Consider the following 13416-nt stretch of genomic DNA (forward strand, 5'->3'; position numbering starts at 1 on the left):
CATGACTTTTATATAACCAACAAGAATCTTGGGATAACGGTTTTCAAGAGTCAAAACTACCTTGATCAGAGCTTTGACCCTGAAAATCAGGTTGATCACCAAGGTGCTACTTCTGAAGAAGCACAGTTAGCTTAAAACTGCATCAGGAGTTTTGGATTTTTTTTCCAGAAATCCTAATGTATCTCATTAATATCTGCACTGGCCATATTATTGGAAAGTTGCTGGCTTCTGATTGCACAATGATAGAAGGAGCCCAATTACTTTCAGCAAAACAAACAGTGAAAGGGCACAGTAAAATGCAAACAGTGCTCAAAGAACGCTGGGTCTAACTGTGATTAAGCCCTTTTTACCAAGAATACCACAATCTGAGAGTCCAGTCTGCAATCCATTAAATGTTATAATCCCTTGGGAGAGAGACATTGCCAGATGTCAGCAGTCCTGCCAGAGTGAGACACTGATATGATATAGCATGATTAGCCTGTCTTCCTCTCTGGGAACACAATTACATGGAGGGACATGTCTATTCATTAATCTTGGTTGGTAACTTCCTACTTCCAACAGTCTGACAATTAGGGAAAGAATGGAAGCTTACCTGAAACATTTGTCTTACTTTTCGCCGAGGTAGGCTGACGTTCAACTTGTGCATCAACTGATGAATCTCTTCAATATTTAGCAAGCCATCCCCATTCTTGTCTGCTTCCTCAAAGGTCTGCTTCACCCAAGTGCACGTACGTTAAGGAAAGAGTAAACTTCCTATATCTTAGGTTTGTAGGTCCATTTTTCATTTACTGAAAAATGTTAAGCAAGAATAAATAAATAAATGGCGCATGTCTCAAGTTTCAGCACGTGATGCATTTCCCCCAGAGATTAAGACAGCGTTATTTATGTATAATATTTCTAGGCCACCACTTCAGAATCGTGTCTGAGGCCCTTACAAGTTAGTTGTTTTTGCTAAAAAAAAATTCAAAACAAAGGGGAGGGGTTGGAACGAAATGTCATGTACCAATTCTTGTACCAGCAGAACTGGTACCCACCTCTCCCTTCTACTGTACCCCCAATGAACTTCTCAAAAATGTTACTTCTTGGAGGGGGAGACCCTTATCAGTAGCTTGGGGGAGGTTTGCTGCAAGAAGATGGAACTGACAGATACTGACTTTCATGTCACCGCCAGAAAACCTGGGCATCAAACCCACTTTTCACATTCTCTGGAGCAATTTTGTTAAAGTATTTGGTCACCATGGTCTGGTTTATTACAAATCAAAGTTGTATTTGCAGATGGCTGCACCCTATTCAATGACGTTAGACAAAGAATTATTGCGGATAAAAAAATAAACTGCCTCTGTCTTTAAATTAGCTAGCTGGCCACTTTCCACTAGCCAGTTAAACAGTAATGTTATGTTTTAACAAGTATATTGAACTTGAAGATTCAAGGTAAAAGTCTAGGTCTCAACAAACAGGATATGATGATTCAACCTTGATTAATCCCTCACGGTTTGTGGGCCACCATGGACTACTTTGGACCATGCATTAGCTATTTTAAATCCACCTCCTGCTTGATGTAAACCATTTTATAAAAGAAAGTGCCTGAAATCCCCAATTCTATAATAAATGCTGATTTAGAATTAAGTTGGAATGTTACAATGATGATGTTATCCATTCAGTCGTTCTCGACCTTTGACAACCCGATATGCAAGCTCTTTCCACATTTTTTGATTAAGTACTGCTTCCTTCAGCTGGTTGATGCTCATGCCTGTATCAGCTTTTATGGTATCTAGTTGTCATGTTCTTTGGCGTCCAGGTCTTCTCCTGCCACTGACAAGTCCGAGCATCATAGATTTTTCTAGCGAATTTGATAGCATCACATGACCAAAGTATGTAAGTCTGAGTCTGGTTATTTTCCCTTCTAGTGATGTATCTGGTTTTATGAGGCTCAAGACTTCTGCAATGTTACAATAGTGATCAGTAATATACCATTAACAGTCTTGTGTTTTACACACAAGGCCTCTTCAACTAGGTCAGTTCAACCATCTTGGTAGAGCATGCTAAAGGTCCAGGTTGACCAGTATTCAGATGTCAAGTACAACTAGATGGTTTGAGAAACAAGCAAACCTTGCCATTTACTCCCAAGTTTCAGGAGTCAGAGATATGCTATCTCTAAAAAAAAGACATTTTAGCCAATGTCTTTCCCCTTCCTCCAAAAATGCCTCCAATCCCTTTTCTTAAAAAATCATTTAAGCTATGGCCTGTGGGCATGTGAATTATGTAAGTTAATAATGTCTGAAGGAATCTTTGCTTTCATATGACCTGAATCTTTCTCAAAGGAGATTATTTAGGTGACACCTGTGCCACTGAACAATTCTAGCATTATATGAGAGGAAAATTCCAACCTCAACGCGCGCAGGAAGCTGCCTTGAACTGTATCAGACCTTTGGTCCATCATCATCACTACTGTCTACTCAAACTGGCAGCAGCTCTCCAGGGTATCAGAGATCTTTCATATCAGATAAAATACAACCCTTACTGGAGATGCCCGTATATGTAACCTGGAACTTTCTGCATGCTGAGCAGATGCTCCACCATCGAGCTCTTACCCAAATCGGTGCTCTGCCTTCTAATAATTATTTTGGGGCAATTGAAGGATAGAAAGCAGCTTATCAAGAGGTGGACCACAACAGGAGTCTCCACCTGTGTATTTCAGATTAGTCCCAGAAACAACAAGAAAGACAAGAAGAAGAAGAAGAAGAAGAAGAAGAAGAAGAAGAAGAAGAAGAAGAAGAAGAAGAAGAAGAAGAAGAAGAAGAAGAAGAAGAAGAAGAAGAAGAAGAAGAAGAAGAAGAAGAAGAAGAAGAAGAAGAAGAAGAAGTAGTAGTAGTAGTAGTAGTAGTAGTAGTAGTAGTAGTAGTAGTGGAGGAGGAGGTGGAGGTGGAGGAGGAGGTGGAGGAGGTGGTGGTGGTGGAGGAGGAGGAGGAGGAGTTTGGATTTATATCCCCCTTTCTCTCCTGTAGGAGACTCAAAGGGGCTTACAATCTCCTTGCCCTTCCTCCCTCACAACAAACACCCTGTGAGGTGGGTGGGGCTGAGAGAGTTCCGAAAAGCTGTGACTATCCCAAGGTCACCCAGCTGGCATGTGTGGGAGTGCACAGGCTAATCTGAATTCGCCAGATAAGCCTCTACAGTTTAGGCGGCAGAGCGGGGAATCAAACCCAGTTCCTCCAGATTAGAATGCACCTGCTCTTAACCTACTACACCACTGCATAGTAGTTGTTCAATAAAACAAAGTGTGGTTTATTGAAAAGAAGAAGATATTACAAACAGCCAAGAGTGTTGCAAACATACAGAGTCTAAGAAAATAGGGAGTGGAGTGAAGGTTACAGAGAAGGAATTGGTTTGGGTTGATATGTTACCTGTTCAGAAGGCCAAGTAGCAGAGAGAGAAATGCATGACTAGTGCATGTTGACTCAGAGAGAAGGATGGCATTGAGTGTATGGATAGAACTAACCTGGGTTTGATTACCCACTGGTGCAGAGGCATATGGTAGGACAAGAAGCATGGCGGGGAAAGAAATCTTGTCCCAACGCAGTCCTTCTTTGCAGCATGCCAAGCGAGGAAGCACATTGGGGCAAAATTTCTTGTCCAAACACACTTCCTCTTGCTCAGCGCATGCTTGTCACTTTCCCCGGGGAAAGTAGGAGCACTTCTGGTGTGACTTTTCCTGCCACAGCAGGGTGAGGCTGGGGAATGTCAGCAGTGGCTAATCAGCCAATGTGTGGAAGCAATTTATCAGAGTGTTCTGCGTGTTCCCAGAAACTTCTGCACAGTGGTCTCCAGTCTTAACAAAAAGACACATTAAGCAGTGGGATGTGAATCCAATTCCTTAGGAAATGGTTTCAAGGTAAGGCAAAATGTTGATGGTTTTCTCTATTGAGGGATGGGTGCTGCAAGGGGTACATTAGTAATAGATCTATTCAAAGGGTCTTTTTGGAGGGAAAAAATGACATCAGTCCTGATGGGATTAGTAGTTTCTGGCAGGAGACCCATTGTTCTACAGCCTGCATTCCATTAAGGGTGTGGGGAGGAATGACAAGGTTAGTGTTTGAGTCAGCCCTCCTTAGATGCCAGCTGTCTTCTGCCTGGACTCCATTTTGTCCCTTCTGAAGCTATGTTGAACCAAAGCTTCACTATACAGACACACAGAGGAGTGTTAACATTCTCAAAATCACCCCTTAGGATCATGGAGGTAGCCTAACCATTAACACAGCCCCCTCTCTTTGACACAATTTCAGCATATTTCTTGTATTCTCTCATTTCTTTCTCCACACAAAAAATCCAACCATTTTTAACCTTGCCTCACAGAGAACACTCTATCTCTTTGGTGGTTTTAACTGCTATTTCTCCCTTGTTTAGCCCAACAGTTTCCCCACTCTCCCTTTTTCTTCTTCTTGTCAACCATTTACCTTCACGGTATCTCTGTCCTACTAGTCCTCTTCCCTTTCTGGCTTCAACCGTCTAGTGAATCCCTGTCCCCTGGTGGCTTCTGCTCTTCTCTCACTCCAACTGGCACTCTTACAGGGGCCCTTTCGCCCTCCAGCCTCCCATCTGCCAGAACTGATAACGCAAACAAGGCTTGAAGGAATGTTTCAGCACAAACGAATGCATGGCAGCCACGTGCAGCCTCTCCAAAAGTCAGGGATAAATATAGAAAGTGCAGAAGGGGTTTATGGAGCTTGTAATTTGCCGCAAAAGGTTGGTAAGCATTTCTCTATCTTCTGACAGTTGAAGCTGAATTATGGAAACAAGAATTATGTGCAAAGCAAAGTCTACCCTTTTGCAGACTCTCTTCTACCCTTTCCCCAGACCGTTACATCTAGGTCTGGGTGTAGAAACCAGGTTTCCCATGTCATAGAAGCTTAAATTCAATTATGACTGGGATGCACCACAGCCTGGACAGAATAATTTTCACCCACAGAATGTGACTTTCTCAATGTCCCCCAGCTGCTGTAGATCAAATCTTGTTTCTATTGGTCTTCCTATGGGGTTCTTTCCCCCAGAAACAGAGGCCCTTTCCGCACACGTGCAGAAACGCACCTCTGAGGCTCTGAGGCTGTTCGCACCGCAGCATACAAGCAGCCCCTGACTTCCCCCGCAGCTGGAGAGGCGGGTCCGCACAGAGCCGCCTCTCCTCTGGTCCCCTCCACTGACCTCGTCTTCCAGCGTCGCTCTGGAAAGCTGCAGGGACCCGCCTATGCTGCCCTCTGACCTCCAGGGGTCGGAGGGGAACATGGGTGGGTCCCTGCAGCCCTCCAGAGTGATGCTGGACAGGCAGGTCAGTGGAGGCAACGGGAAAAGTGGCGGCGTCCCAGTGGTGCAGTTTGCACCACACTGGCGGGAAGCCGCTGCTTTGCAAAAACCTTGCTAGTTTTGCAAGGTTTAAAGTGGTGGCTTCACGCCGCTCTGGGGTGGCCTCCTGTGCAAACAGTTCCCCAGGGATGGCGTTTTTGCCATCCCTGGGGCGCTCTATTCTGCTCGTGCGGAAAGGGCCAGAGTTTGAGGCATTTGAGGATGTAGCAGGAGGAAGAAGGGAAGAAAGTCACTTCAGGAGCAGAAATTATTCTGGTGCAGGGCTCTTCAAACTATGGCCCTCAGATATTCATGAACTACAATTCCCATCAGCCCCTGCCAGCATGGCCAAGTGGTAGGACACATGGGAATTGTAGTCCATGAACATCTGGAGGGCCATAGTTTGAAGACCCCTATGAATCCAAACTTCTTTGCAAAGTTTTTTTAAAATCTCCATTAATTTAATTTGTAGTGTGTTTTGCCATGTGTTTGTTACTTAGCTTATTTCCCTTTTGTTTGCTTTTCCCCCTCTTTTGTTTGTCTGTTCATCGGCCTGAGCAAAATTACGCTATTAGTCATCTAGTGGACCTAGACCCAGCTTCAATTTGCTCCTTTACAGTTCAACAGACACTAATAGATTTTTGTCATATTCCAAGAAATTTTGAGACATGACATCTAGTGTCCCTCCCCCAACCACCCTTGTTTCTGCCAATAAAAAGTAATAGTCACATCATGTTAGCCTAATGGAAGACTACCTGGCTAAGCCACTGCTATTAAGATGACAATTTTCAAGAAATCCTGTCCACTTCTCAGAACATCAAACTTGTATTGAAAAGCTATTTCTGAGTGTTAACAAATCTAAAAATAAGCGAGTAGCTGAAAGGACAGGCTTCAACTAGGTGTAAAGCCCAACAAAATTGCTATGTGACTTCATGAGAGGACATTACTAGGAGCCTCAATTAATCAGCAAAAAGCATACTTGAGGGAATCTTACCTCAAGAATCACCTCAGTTTAGAACAAAGAAAACCAGCAAACTGAAAGCCAGAACACAATCCTGAAAGGATATTGATCATGCGTCCTCTGTCTTTTAGCAAGAGAGTCCTCATCGCTAATCCCAGCCATCAGGTACTTCAGTCCAGTGATCCAGGTCCGAGCTTCCTCTGGATTAGAGGTGATCAGATCTAGTGATTCCATATGGTTCCCATGATAAATGGTAAAGCAGCAGCTTGGATCAAAGTTACCTTCGGCATGGCGGTGGAATATTTCCGACTGCAGGCCTTCACTGACTTTGTAAATTGAATCAATTATGACTGCAAAAGAAAAACCAGAAACCAGAAAAATAGAGGAGCTCAAACAGTCAGGGAGAGCGGTCTCTGTTTTCCAAGCCGATCCCCATTTTAATTAGAACTCATTCTTTTCAGTATTTATCAAGATACTCTAGGATCACAGTGCTCAAATTTTAGCAATCCAAGGAGCCTCATTTTGATTTAGACATTTTCATGGACCCTGCCCCCCAAGCTTCTCCTCCCCTTCCCTCACCAGTAGCAAGCTTCACATGCCTTCAAGGGGCTTATGTTCCCTTCCATCCTCAAAAAAAATCCTGTGACAGTGTAAGATAATATTTTTTATTATCTGTACACGGACTACAAGGTCAGGGCTCAGAGAGCTGCTGATGCTATAGGTCAACAACTCTGAAGGCCCTGACTCAATCTCCAATATCAATCTCACTGCTCAACAGAAAGACAGCAAAAAAAATTATTAGTTAAGAAGAAACTGAGAGGAGGGAAGGAGCCTGGAATCAGAACTCCCCACAGCAATAGAGAAGGACTGGCATCCCAAAAATCAAAACTTCTTACAGTTGGTTCATGAGCCCTATTGACTATTGTTGCCCTTAGATGCAGTGTGGCAACTCAGCAACGCTGTGATGATTTTTTTTTAAGTTCAGTTTTATACCTGAGGTAATTATGAGAAATGTATAGAACTAAACTATACATGCTACTCAGCCAGCTTAGAGACAAGCTATTGGTGGACTTGCTGGGAACCAACGGTTTTTTTCCATCTAGCTTTCTGAGGAAACTAGGTGACTGCAAGCAGGGACAATCGTAAAAGTTAACATGAGGGAAGCCAATTCTAACCCCTTTTCCTTGGGGTGTGGTGGTCCTGTCCTCATTCTTAGAAACCTCAGAGGGCTTTGTTTTAATGTAAGCAAGACAGACTTGAGAAGCGGTCACCATCTGAATGTACAACGAATTCACAGCCCTCTTGGAATATATCTGTAGACCCCAGTTTGCGAAACAGTAGTCTAGGAGGTGGAATACTAGTCTGCTTCAAAGGGCTTTGCACATGATTTCTTGTCTAACAGCATTTAAATGTTGCATACAAAGCTATAGGATTTTTGTGAAAGTTTTAATACAGATAAATGAGGATGGAACCTGCTGATACTTTCTTGCCCTGCCCTTCCTGAAATAATCCTCTTAAATGTCCAAAAGGCTGATGGTGGAGATCATGGGACCCACACAGACAAAATGCCATGAACTCTGGGATAGTGAGAAGGGCAAGCTTGACTACGTCATCCCTACCTTTCTACTCTGCCAAAGGAAGAGGAAGATGGGAGACCTTTCTCACAGTTCAACCCAGAGGGCTCCAGCAGCCAGGGATGGCACCACTGCTGAGCTGCCTCCAGAAGGTTTCCAGGCAATGCGGGAAGCAGCAAGTTCCAGAAACTCTCCTCCATAGGACTAAACTGTCTAAGATTTGTGTTGGAGGCAACCCCAGCTTGAAATCCCAGTGGAAGTGGACTAAAGCTGGTTCCACTGCCGAGAACGTGCCTAGCCTGCCCCCAGCAGAATCAGTGTAGAGCTTTAAGACAGTGTGGTTCTGCGGGGAACATGTTCTTCAGGGTTAGGTGCCACAGAACTCCGAGGTGCCAGCCTAGCTCTGAGTTTGTCCTCCGTGCAGTGTAAGTGCTCTAAAAGCTGATCCCGCCCCCCTGCCCCGGACTGTTACCTCTCCTCAGTCAGCCTCTTGGGCTGTGTGGTTGTTTGTTCTTCTGGGTTCTATGAACAGCCTTACACATGTGTTTCATTGGATCCAGTGTGAGCAATGAAGAAGGATCCAAGGATCCCAGATTAAAACCCACATTCTTCCAGGAATCTCTCTGTTTTACCTGGGGCCAGCTATTTTCTCTCAGCCTGACCTATCTCACTGTTTTGCTGTGATGAAATGAAGAAAGGAAGAACCTTATAGACCACTCTCATATTTTGAGGGGAAAGGCAGCAGAACAAAAACATGACAACCCAGCTGACTGGATCCAACCCAGTATGAACCACAGGCTAACACCTGCCAAAAGCCATTCTAAACAAAGGGCGTTTCCCCACTCAGCATGATCCCCCCTATGATCCCTGGCGTGCGCCCGGGTGTCCCCACGACCCCGTGCTCTGCGCGGGGTCATCAAAAGGCGCCCTTTGCAAGAGCGCCAGGGATGCCGGGCGCTGAGGGGGCGCAACAGCGGCAGCGTCGGGGCAGTTGCGCTGTCGCCTCCCCTCTCATGGGGAGTGCCAGGGGACCCCACGCTATTCTCCTCAAGTAGCGCAGGGCTTAAGGTAAGTGGGGAAAGGCCCACAGTCAAGGTTGGAAAAGGAGATGACAATTGCTGGCAATATAACGCATGCAATATTCCTTGTGTCAAGCAATGGAGCCCAAGCAGATATGAATTTAAAAAACTGAACCTACTTTTTGCTTTTTCACTTTTCCTAGATGGCCTCCATCTAATGCAGGTTCTGTGCTCATCAAGGTAAAAAAGACGCACAAGGCCTTTGGCACCATTCTTCAATTTAACCATCTGAGTCCCAGACTGCATTACACTCATACATCTTTCAACTGAAAAAGAAGATTAAAACACATTAAAACTAAAAGATACATTTTTACTCAGCTGAGCTTTTACAGAGGGTTATTGACAGAGTAACTATGACAAAATTCCCATTTGTTTTCACTTTAGGTGAAGGAAATCAGGGGATTACTTAAGACAGTTATAGTATCAGAATTAAATATATCATTATAAAGTTATAATTGTGCCCAGATATGCAGAGGTTTCATCTGGTGAAATAACCACAAGACACTTCTTGGAATTAAATTGGGCCGCAGCCCTTTATTATTGAGGCAGAAGATGGACAAGCAAGAGGAGCGCATCGCTTAGCAGCCGGTCAGCACCCATGGCTGACCCCGGCACCAACCCCAATCCATATTGCAGAGGAACAGAGAAGGTAACAAGCTACCTAGGCTCCACCGCAACGAATGCCCCTAGCCCATCTCCAGCTATGCTGTTGTTGGCAGTTATGCCAGTGTGGTTCTGGGGCAAGCAGCCTCTTCTGGGTTGGGCACTAAACAGCTTCATGGCACCTGCCCACCACCCTGTTTACCCTTCCCGCTGGCATAGGCACTGGCAGAGTGGGTAAATGTGTCAATGTGAACCTACACTACTACCACAACATGCTCCCCCTCGATGCGGCTGTAACAAACTCATAATCAAAATCAGTGAAATAAGAAAACTATAAAAATCCATAATAGCCATAATTACTAAACAGTTAACTTTATCCCTGAATTATTAATTCTTTAATCAATGCAGTCTTAATTAGAAATATCAGAATCACTATTGTCTGCTTTCCCAACAGTTCTAAAATATCTTACAGGCTGGATTCCAGTACATACTTTGTGACCTATAAGAAACTGGCACAATTAATATATCAACATTTAAATGTAGTTTCTTATTCCCAAATTAAAAAGGGCCTCCAGCTCTCTGAAAAACTTACTTGATTAGCCCCTTCATCTCTTAGTTTAACAAATTCAGTGAGTTTGGATAATCTAGCAATTTCTCAGACTTTAATGGTTCAAGATTAGCCTCCATTGTTTTCCAATTGTGTGCTAGCAACACTTTTTGCTGCAGTCATAAAATCACAAACTGTTCCTTAAATGTCCTTTGACTCTTTTCTGAACATCTTTTTGGCAAAGGGCACAAGGCCAAAATCTTGGATCATTATGTAGTTTGTTTCTCTAAGAATACCATTCCAGAATTTCTTTACAACAGGGTATAACTAGAACACATGACCAAAATCTGCATCCTCATGGCTACATTTCCAGCTTACCAACTAGTCAATAACAACATTTAAGTACACAAGCTCTCTCCCACTGATATAAAAATTTCATGCACAGTAAGTTCTCAGCAGGTAGTGATGGTTTCCTTGGTTGAATCCAAAAAACCACATTACTGGTTCTGTGTGTACAAGAGATCCTTCTTCCATGGTATACAACAAACCACTTCTGAAAATGAATGATACAGCATTGGAACCAGGTATTCAAAAGAACCAGTCCAAAACTCAACATGGTATCCAGGAACACAGCTATGCAAGTCTTGAATTTCAGTCTAAATACATTGCCCATTTTTTCTGGGCAGATAATGGGCTATACGGTTTCACAATTTATACCAAATACGTTCAGTACTTGAGATCCGGAGGGCAAAATAACTTCTCTGCACCCTCGACTTACTCCTAATTTTTCTAGAAAGTCAATCCATAAGCACTGGAATTGGTTTGGGCACAGTTCTTCAGTATACCTGCCCTTCTTCATTTTCACAGTTGTACAGTCAATTCACTTTCTTCCACACATGACTTAAATAATCAGGATTTTCAAGTGGGGATGCTGGCATCATCAGTGGTGTCAGCATCTACGGTTTATGTTTCTGTGCATGCTTATATTGCTACATCAATATCATGGCTGCATTTTTTGGACATAAAAACACTAAAATAGTGATTAAAAATCAAAAACAGGAAAGGGAGGGAGGGAGGGAGGGAGAAGGGAAGTGGTTTGATTACAACTATAGTCTGGTCATCAAAAAGTGGTTCGTAGGTGGGTAAGGGTTAGACAAAACAAGGAGGAAGAAAATGAAGAGAACCAACTACAGACTCATAGCTGACAGAAAGAAGGGGTTGAAGGAAGGAACCATCAAGCTCCAAATATAGAAGAAGAGGAAGAGTTTGGATTTATACCCTGCTTTTCTCAACCATAAGGAATCTCAAAGCAGTTTACAAACTTCTTCCCTTCCTCTCCTCACAACAAACATCAGCAAACATTTTATGAGGTAGGTGGGGCTGAGGGAGTTCTGAGAGATGTGTGACTAGCCCAGGATCACCCAGCAGGCTTCCTGAGTAGCAGCGGGGAAACAAATCCGGTTCACCAGATTAAAGTCTGCCTCCCATGCGGAAGAATGGGGAATCAAAGCCAGTTCTCCAGATTAGAGCCAACCACTCTTTACCACTGCAGAAGGAAAAAGGCTATTCGAAATCAGCTTCCAGAAAAGACAAGGGTAAAAGTGATATCAAAAGTATTGGGGGGGGGGGGGTATGGGACACACACATAAATTGAAGCAAAAAATAAAAAGTGCAAATGCATGAGGAAAGCACATGATACACTGAAGCAGCCAAAAATGTGGAAAATCCAATGATGCAGTATATAGTGCAACTGATAGTGGAATATTTAGAAATGTGCACATCCCTGCACATGTGTATCTGCACACTACTATATTGTATTCTAGTCCCCTCCCAGTCATAACAGAAAAAAGTAGAGTGAGCAACCACAGGATTGCTGACAACTGTTTAGCACCTCTGGCTACATAACCAGAGACATGGGTCCCAATGCATCACAGCTGGGAGCTGGGAGCCTAGAGTGACACGTATCAACTGCATTTTCAGCTCCCAAATAAACAGGGCAAGGGTTGCATTCAGTCCTCCTGTAGCTCTCTAAAGCCCATCCTTACCTGCCTAGCACATTCAGATGATAGTTAAATTATGGAGCTCAATTTGTACTGCATTGATCTTTTGACAAGAACGATCATAATCCCTTTTGTCCGCTTCCACAGAATCCTACAAGTATTTTCTAGCTGCTAGGGATTAAGCAGGTAGGCACAAACTGGTGCTACATTGTTATCCAAAATTGGCAGCTTTCAATTTGGTTGGGGAATTTAGCTGTAGACCGAGGGAGACAGGTGGGGTGGGGGGAGTAACTGAGATCTATAACCTATGCATACCAGGATAGTCCTGGGTGAAAATTGTCCAATGAAAAGACAGTTGTATTATTAAAATATAGTTTTATTAAAGAATAAAAATAATTATTAAAGAATGATATTTTAAGCAATGAACATACACATGCAAAGCATACAAGAGCTGACTAAGATAAAGAGGAAAAAAGGTGTTCAGAGGTTTGAACATAAAAGATAAGAGGCTTGATGAGTTGTCAGGACCTCAGAGAATGCCTGGACTATTCTCTTGAATACTGGTTGATTGCTGGGATGGATGCAGACAGAGTAAGTAGTAGAGTACTGATTAAATCACCTTAGGGTGACACAGTGGGCATGAGATAGTCCCGTTGTCCAGTCAGGCACACCATAGGGCCATGGAAAAAGTACAACAGTCAACTGCCTTACTACCTAGGTTTGACACACAAGAAAGATCCCAAAACCCTCTGAGAGGAATCCGTTCTGTGGGAAGCAGTGTCTTGGCCTTATGCCAGTCTGGCCCCCATGCCTTTGTGACATTCTCTAGTGCACAGGTGTCAAATTCACGGCCGTCCAGATGTTATGGACTACAGTTCCTATCATCCTCTACCAGCATGATGCTGGCAGAGGATGATGGGAACTGTAGTCCATAACATCTGGAGGGCTGCGAGTTTGACACCTATGCGTCTAGCGGGAGGAAGGGTCCATATGTTCTATGGCTTCCATCTAAGAATGGCAAGTAGGAGAGCACCAGTGTACTGTAATGTAGTTGTTAGAATCAGACTAGGATGTGCAAGAGGGGTTCAAATCCCCCATTCTGCCATAATGATCGTTGGGATGATCTTGGGACAGTCACTTTCTCTCAGCTTAACCTACTTCAGAGTTGTTGCAAGGATAAAACTAGACAGATGCACTAGATAGACAGGAAAACACAGAGGAGTAAGTCTTTGAACCGGTCAAGAGCAGAACCTCCCTCTTACAACAAATTTCTATGCATGCTCCAGATACAGACTGATCCTCATTTCTGCCTGAA

General features: G+C 43.6%; 1 protein-coding gene across 12 annotated transcripts in view; it reads right to left on the minus strand.

Moving 5' to 3' along the window:
* PLCH1 (phospholipase C eta 1) overlaps positions 1–13416 on the minus strand; it is a 151342-nt gene that overhangs the window by 62258 nt on the left and 75668 nt on the right. For all 12 annotated transcript variants that reach the window (XM_048505206.1, XM_048505201.1, XM_048505198.1 and 9 more), the window contains 3 exons: positions 9071–9217; positions 6405–6648; positions 593–722 (listed from right to left, as the gene is read on the minus strand). In XM_048505206.1, coding sequence (XP_048361163.1) covers positions 593–722; positions 6405–6648; positions 9071–9217 — 521 coding nt within the window. The remainder of the gene's footprint in view (positions 1–592; positions 723–6404; positions 6649–9070; positions 9218–13416) is intronic.

Source organism: Sphaerodactylus townsendi, linkage group LG08 (genome assembly GCF_021028975.2).
Source record: "Sphaerodactylus townsendi isolate TG3544 linkage group LG08, MPM_Stown_v2.3, whole genome shotgun sequence".
NCBI classification, from domain to species: domain Eukaryota; kingdom Metazoa; phylum Chordata; class Lepidosauria; order Squamata; family Sphaerodactylidae; genus Sphaerodactylus; species Sphaerodactylus townsendi.